Below are 7,994 nucleotides of genomic sequence, written 5' to 3' on the forward strand. Positions count from 1 at the left end.
TCAGGGAGCTCTGTCTCTCCCCTCTCCCATTTCAAACACTTTCAATTTCTTCTTAACTATAGTATTCATGAATTTCTGATTTTAATCTCCATCTATCTTTATTTTTCTTAGTAGGTAATAACTTGAGTATGTATACAAAGACAAGTATAGGTATATCTAAAAGAAAAACTTGGCCTAAGTAAATTAATTTCACCGAATAATCTTTCCTAAAAATGGTTTATATTTAGATCAAATTCTTATCCTATGAGGATTCATTGTTTTCTCAAATTTTGTGGATTTTAAAGTGTTTTAGAATGGAAAAAAAGACTAAGAAAACAACATAGGTTAGTTTAATCAGATAAGTTTTATTTTTAATATAATTTAAAATATAAAGGATAAATTTGTAAGTACAAAATAAGTGGAGTTTCATAAGAGATATAGAGGGGTGCCAATAGCGTCAATGTAAAACTTGCTTCTAGATGATCAAACAAGGTACGATTCCTAGAATTCTTGCGCATTCATAGGCTACTTATAGAAGTCCCTAACCCATAAATTACAAGTAAACCATTCAAATCTGGTGCCACTAAATCCAGCTCCAGTAGCCAAGGTCAGGAATTCATGCTTTGTTCGCTTCTTTCCACTCGGATTTTGAGTCATCATCAGCACATCAAGTTGGGAATTTCTTTTTGACACGGTGCTCGTCTCAGGCAGTTCTGGAAGTATTGACTCCACAACGATTACCTTTCCATCTTCTGGGATGCTTTTGTAGCAAATCTTCAACAACTTCAAGCAATGGTCATCGCTCCAATTGTGAAGTATCCACTACAAAATTTGAAATATTATGAAATTTGTTTAAGGATCGAACACCTAATATCTACAAATTAAATTCAAATTAAACTTACCTTCATAAAAATGGCATCACCTTTTGGAACATTTTGAAACATATCATCCATTACTGATGTGGCATTATTCTAGCGGATGATAAAGTAATAATTTTATCAATTTTGAAATTCACTATGTGAAGGACACATAACATTTAAGACTCAAGTTAAAACTCGACTGTTGGGATCCCAATCATTATTCTAAATCATTGTATATATGTTTACGGATAGCCTTAGAAGAGGATTGCCAAATTCTATAAATTCTATTTTAATCAAGTGTAAAAAATGCTTTAACTTCAATTATCGTTTTTGATAAAAGAACTCGGATTGTTATGTAATCCCACTATCACATGTTTGATATGAACTTGAATGCTGCTTGAAATAAAAATCAAGTATTGACATAGTCGAAAAACAAAGTAAAACCATGCAAAATTAAACAACCATAACTACATTTATTCAACGAACAACGTGATCCACAAGCTGAAATTACTAAAGCATAATGAATCCAATTAATTAACATTGAATAGTACAGCCCGAAGCATTGAATCAACAACTGATTACTAAGAGTGCTATATGATCATTTAATTGAAGTGATAAAAAACAAGAAATTATTATCTCTTAGAGATTAGCCAGTTGTTGTATATTGATTGGATAAGTGTATGACTGGGAAGTGTAAGTTGCCTTAGCGAGATAAATATTAGCCTTCTCTGTGGGGTGAAAAGCATCCCAGAATATATATTTTTGACGATCAGCACATGGTTGTTGAAGAGGAAGACAAGTTATTTGCCCATTGTTCCTTCCTACACCACAGCATCCCTTGTCCATCACTTCAAATCCTGTAATTTTATCACAATTTTGCACATCATTTTTTACCCAAAAAAAAAAAGAAAGAAATTGTGGAATATGATAGTCACTTTGTTTTTTGTCACGTCTACATCTGCAGCAGTTGACGGAAAAGATTTTGTTACATATTATTTTTATCCAATAAGATATTATTTTTTATCCAATAAGTATCAATCACAATATTTAAAAAAAATTATCTTTGAATCCAAAGCCATCCTTAGGAAATTCAAAAATATCACTTGTTCAATGCTTATTATGTAATGGGAGAATGACATTTCGAGTCCCTAATATTTCTTAATTACTCATTACATTTTCGACATTAAACCATATTATGGCTAAAACATTTTTTTTTGTTGTTTTAATACTATAACATTAATTTTTATCAGCCTGGTGTGATGAATATAGTAGTAAAGTTTGAATGTTAAAATTGTAACGCGAGGGATGCAATGGGTAATTAAAAAACTATTGACATAAGCTATTCAGGTTTAAATCATACCAAGGTTCAAGCTACTATACGACTTGTTAACAAAGCATAGCGGTTCATGATCATGGAAAATGGACAAAGCATAAAGATTAGATAAATACTAATTACCATTGTTAGTTCCATTCATGTATAGATCATTGGAGCTTCGGTAGGAATCTACCAAAATGAACTTCGATCCAGGTAATTGGCCACCATTAAATTGATCGACTAACTTTCGGAGCCCTGAATTGAAAAGAACGATTGCCTTGTTGATATTTTCATTGCATCTCGTGCTGTTGTTACCACTGAATCGTGCAAGCTGATATGGTATACAACCAATTGGACCAACTGATGCTACAATTACTTTACGAGCCCCCAAGGAGTATAATTGCTGAAGAATGAGACAAAAATAATAATAATAATAATACATGAATAAGTAAGAATATTAATTGATAGCTAGGCTAAATCAAACGAATCAGGATTGTAGTTACCAAATGAAGATTTAAATTAGTTAGAGCTTAACCATACATTGCAGACAGGTGTCAGAAAATTATTAACAATTCAGAAGAGCTTGGTAAGGAGAGAAATCTTGATACAAGTCTAAGTGAATATTTCGTATGACTCATCTAATAGTTATATAAGTATTTATTTGATTTCATAAGCTCTTATTAAAATTTTTGCTTTTTATTTAGTTCTTTTTTAGTAGAGTTTTAAAGTTTAAATAAGTTATTTTATCTCTACTAGCAAAAGCTCAAATTTTGTGCTTTTAAGAGTAAAGGTTGAAAAGTTTTTTTTAAATGTTAAAATATCTTCTACTTATTTTACAATCTTATTTTATTCTTTTCATAACATAATATTAAAAAAATTGTCTATTAAAGTAATTTTATAATTTTCAATAAAAACGTTCATTAACAACTAAACAACTAAAATTTTTTGGGTCAAAACTCTACCGGCAAAAGCTCTACTTAAATAAACTCTACTTGAAAAGTTGTACCAAACAGAGCCTAAATCTACCTAATATTAATTATTTTGATTTATTTATTTTATTAACTCAACATTTATTCTAAGATTTTTATTTTTGAATTAAAAATAATTTTTTTCTCATTTTATTATAGTGCGAAATATTTTAAAAGGGACAAATATGACTTCTTACATAATTTTTAAATTTTCATTTTTATAAACAAGTCAAAATATCAAATATAGAAAAATTCATACATAAATCTATTTAATTTGTTTTGAAGGCAAAGGTCTAATATTCAAATCATACTCACATTGGTATAGGGGGAGTAAATTTACTAAACCAATTAAGCTATGCTTCTCCCGAAAAAAAATATTTAGAATATTTCTTCCCATAGATTCTTTTAAATTTTCTTTAAACCTTTTGTTTTTGTTTTTTGGTTTTTGGTTTTTTTGCTTCTCTCTAACTAAAAAAAATAGTTTGAAAATCAAGAACAAACCATTAATTGGCGCGTATATTCCTGAAGAAGAAGAGCAGCAAAAGCTTTCGTGGTATAATCAGAACTAGTTGAGTAGAAGGTCGGCATAAAATAATTGTTAAGGTAATCGTTACTTCCCATTCCTGAGTAAAATATGCATTTGCTTAGATAGTTGTTGAGTGCATTATTGTCTCCTCTGAAGTATCTCCTCATTTGTAGTACTGTTTCTCCAAAAGCTGCTACTTGCTGGTTCATCGAAGTATGATCACCCTGCCAAAAGAAAAATCAATCTTAAGATTATATACGATAGAAATCTGAACTCTATCCCAATAGACTTGATATAGGGTAGTCTCGAAAGTAGATTTTTTATTATAAGTATCAAAATTCTGATTATGATATGCATATATAAGAAAAAGGATAAATTAGGTATATTATGGTAAACGATTCTGCAGCTACATGACAGTGTATCGTCAATCAAGAGTTTCAACTTTATTTATTAAGCGCTATAGAAGATGCTGCACCATGTGTACAGTTGCACACCAAATGATGAGTGATATGGTTTATTAGGTAATTTAGGGTGATTGAAGAGTTTTAAGGTGTGAATTTTACTCGCAATAGAGTTTGAAGGGGAAATTGATTTACATTTAGGTACAATATATATTTTGACAGTAAACAAAATGTACCAGATTGGTGCCTGTTTGGTCAAGGATACCAGCGGCCCCAGATGCATAATTCACTCCTCTCAATAAAGCCGGTCCTCGAGTTCTGGCATACGGTGGAATATAATTTGGAAAACCTAAAAGTTGAGCTGCAAATTAAACAATAGAAGAAAGTTAGGGCAAAAGAAAAGCATTTCAATTATATACATTAACCATATTTAGAAATTACTAGTCACATTATAAACATAATTTATTTATTTTTGCATAGCTGCATGGTTATAAAAGTGAAAAACATTTCTAACAAGCATAAATAATGAATATCACCTAGGGCATCCGCATAGGTTCGGCCATTGGTGAACCGGCCAGTGGCACCCTGAGGAAAATCAACGCCATAAGGCCTATAATTCGCCCTAGCAAGAGTAAGAATCCTATTGTTGTTTCCATTATCCACCAATGAGTCACCAAAAATGAAGAAACATGGCACTTGAAGGCCCTGTGGCTGAATCTGTGAGGAAGCCCTGGCAGTTAAGCACAGAATGACCAACAATAATAACTCCATAATTCTCTTCATTGTTTTGAGTAAATTAATAATTAAAATCCTAGTTTTAAAGTTTGAAAGAATTTTGTGAGATGAAATCCATTACATTAGGATCATTTATACTTATGTTTTTGGTAGGTTTGGCTACGGCCATTATGGGAATCATATGCTATGGCTTTAAGCTTTGGCCACCATTTGAGGAGAAAAAGGACTCTATTGAGTATATATGAAACTCTTTTAGTTGCTTTCATGTGTTTTTCATACTCAATTAGCGGTGGTGTGAGCTGGTTGCTCCCTACTCTCGTGATCTACTAGTTGTAGGGATACAATAAGTCCAATATATTTATTTACGCTTTACCAATATGAAGTCCATTAACGTGAGAGCACTGATTTCCTATTGTCTAGAACCCACCTGTCTGGAGATAAAATATTTACATGTAACGGACACGTGATCGTGTCATTTTTACACCCATTTAATAACATGTTGATACACACATGTAAATATAAACCGCACTCGTTTTGAAATTGATCAATTATATTAGAGAGAAAAATAATCTTTTTGAAATATATGGCATGCATTTAATAGACAGTTCCATTAAAGTTTTACTCCATCTAAAACACGTGTCACTTCTTTCTTTTCTGGGGAATTCAAGATGACAAAGTATCTTTTGTCCTCGAAATCCAAATTTTAAGTTTTACTGGTATCATTCTTCGAATTGACTGTAGGCGTAAACGAGGGTATTCAGGAAATATTATGTGTAAAAGGGTGTTTATATATAATCTAAGCTAAGATCTTGGTCTAGTGGCAAGAAACGACCTTCTTAAAGTTTAGGTTTCTGGTTCGGGCTTCAATGTGTGCGTTCAGTAATTAATAAAAGAAGTTTAAATTCATATATTTTTCCCAGCGAAAAATAATTTCCAGAACACTTTCGCGGCTTCAATTTGTATTTGATAAGACTAGAACATGAAAAAAGGTTCTAATTAATTATAACAGTAAGAAATAAATTCACTTCATTACAAAGTATTATACTATTATGTATAAGTACGCACACACACCGCAAAGCGTAAAATGAAAGAGCAAACAATGCTATAAACATAAGGCGGAAAATATGAATTTGCAAAAATTTAGAAAAAAATAATTTTGGAAGGCGACAAACTGACAGTTCGATCCACCAATATTGACAATTTCCATAAATCTCTCCTACAAACACTCAAACAGTAAAAGGAAAGAGCAAACAATGCAATATATAAGGAGGAAAATGTGAACATAAAACAATTTAGGAGAAGAAAAATTTTTGGAAGGTGACAATTCTACCCACCATTGACCAATTAATTTCCATTAATCTCTCTACACTCAACTTAATTTATTGCGTGATAATACTTCCCCTCAAGTTTGACCAAGGATAGTCAAGGATCGCTGGAGTTTTTATTCACAGATCGTTAGGGCTCCATGCTTTTTTTATTTAGCTCTCGTCTTTTTACGGTCGAGGTATGGCTAACCTTGCCCTTTCTTTTCTCTTGTTCTATCTTAACGTTTTTTATTATATATTTCTCTAAAAAAGGGCACGTGTGTCAGCTACTGCCACTGAAGTTAAAAAATTCTCAATTATATTTTTATGCCTTTAGGCCCTTCCTCCTCAAATCTTAGTGATTTACCCTCTTGCACTATAAATAAACAATAAGACTGACATGTTCGATACGTGGATATATTTAATATTCAGAGTTTCAGATCTTTAAAAGTGAACCGTTAAATGAATCAAACAGTTCTTTTTTCATGTGAATATTACTGATATATTAACTTTTTATAAGAGTTCTAGTAACTACTAGAAAATTTAGAATTAAAAATGAGGCGATAGCAACAAAGATTTGACATGCGTATCACCAAATCACTTTTCTATTAGCACCTAAGAAATTGCATTGATTATCAATTTTCTATTTGAATTAAAATCAAACAAAGTAAACAAATTACAGTTTATTATCAGATATAGATTGTTGTAATCCAACATTCAAGGTTGCCAATTAATTAACAAAATTGGCCTTAGCTTAATAATTAGCACAAAATTTTACATGTGCATAATCGATTATTAGCTCCAACGTTTTTACATGAGCAATCTTTAGGATTGGACTGCGGACCAAATTCTTTCAGAAAATCAATGTAGCATTGAGTTTTCGGATCGACGCCACACCCTCCTGCAGTATTTCCTTTCTCTTTTGTGCAGTATGCTTGCCCTACACATTAATGATGTAACAAAATGTAAAATTAATTGAACAAAGAATTAACGCTATTGCTATGGAATTAATTACTAATTGACAACGAAAAAAGAAAACCAATATTCACGATAAATTTAACCTGAATTACATGGATTAAAATATATATATATATATATATATATATGGATATAGATATAACGTAGGTTGATAATACTGCCTTGAAGGTACCTTCAATGGTGGTGGCTAAAGAGCTAATCAAAAGAATGAACAAGATAGGCAGAACTATTGACTTCATGATTTTTGCTTTCTGGTTATTTAGCTATGACAAAGCTGATGTTACTTGTCATTATAAAATATTTCTAGGCAATGATAACATGCAAAAATATTTCTAGGGTAATGAAGTAATATGGTAAAAATATGAAAATGGAATACAATGCGATATATGTAATATATGATCTGGAAATCCATTTATGCCTTCAATTTATTAACCTTAGTCACTTAAATAATATATATATATAGTGCTTTGTAATCGTTATATGGCAACGAGAGTACTAAGTCTAGCAAGATAAAAAGCTGGCTATTATCTGAGGATCCTAAAAATGTAAATGAATATAAAAATTATTATGGGGAATTCCAACTCATGTTCTTAAAAAGTATTCACAAACGTTAAATATTTAAGTGAAATTATCTTTCAACCACCTCAAGCATATTGAAAGTTCAAGTAGCAACAATAAATTTTTGAACATATCTTAAATCCACCTCAAGTTTTAGTTAACTTATTAACTACCATTAAATAATATAAGGTAAAAGACTATTTTACCCATGAATTTATTTAAGAAGGTAAAATAGTGTTTTGGAAGGCTCTAGGGATACAATAATTTTTACCTTGAATTATATATTGGTGGCCAATGGATTAATATAAACTATGAGATATTATTAGAAACTCATAGTAACTACTTGTACTTTAATATTCTTGAGGTAGCA

The 7,994-nt window shown here is 31.0% G+C and overlaps 2 protein-coding genes across 2 annotated transcripts; both read right to left on the reverse strand.

Moving 5' to 3' along the window:
• Positions 1 to 504: 504 nt before the first annotated feature.
• On the reverse strand, positions 505 to 932 carry LOC18046506 (caffeic acid 3-O-methyltransferase). Its single transcript, XM_006441545.2, has 2 exons — positions 882 to 932; positions 505 to 801 (listed from the first exon to the last, which is right to left on the reverse strand). Exons 1-2 carry the CDS (start codon positions 930 to 932, stop codon positions 505 to 507), a joined length of 348 nt encoding a protein of 115 aa, XP_006441608.2.
• Positions 933 to 1,397: 465 nt separating this feature from the next.
• Positions 1,398 to 4,840, reverse strand: LOC18046507 (GDSL esterase/lipase At1g33811). The gene is made up of 5 exons (XM_006441546.2): positions 4,586 to 4,840; positions 4,286 to 4,410; positions 3,624 to 3,872; positions 2,296 to 2,557; positions 1,398 to 1,696 (listed from the first exon to the last, which is right to left on the reverse strand). Exons 1-5 carry the CDS (start codon positions 4,830 to 4,832, stop codon positions 1,479 to 1,481), a joined length of 1,101 nt encoding a protein of 366 aa, XP_006441609.1. The 5' UTR covers positions 4,833 to 4,840; the 3' UTR covers positions 1,398 to 1,478.
• Between the last annotated feature and the right edge of the window lie 3,154 nt (positions 4,841 to 7,994).

The sequence above is a fragment of the Citrus clementina genome, unplaced genomic scaffold (assembly GCF_000493195.1).
Source record: "Citrus clementina cultivar Clemenules unplaced genomic scaffold, Citrus_clementina_v1.0 scaffold_3, whole genome shotgun sequence".
NCBI lineage: Eukaryota > Viridiplantae > Streptophyta > Magnoliopsida > Sapindales > Rutaceae > Citrus > Citrus x clementina.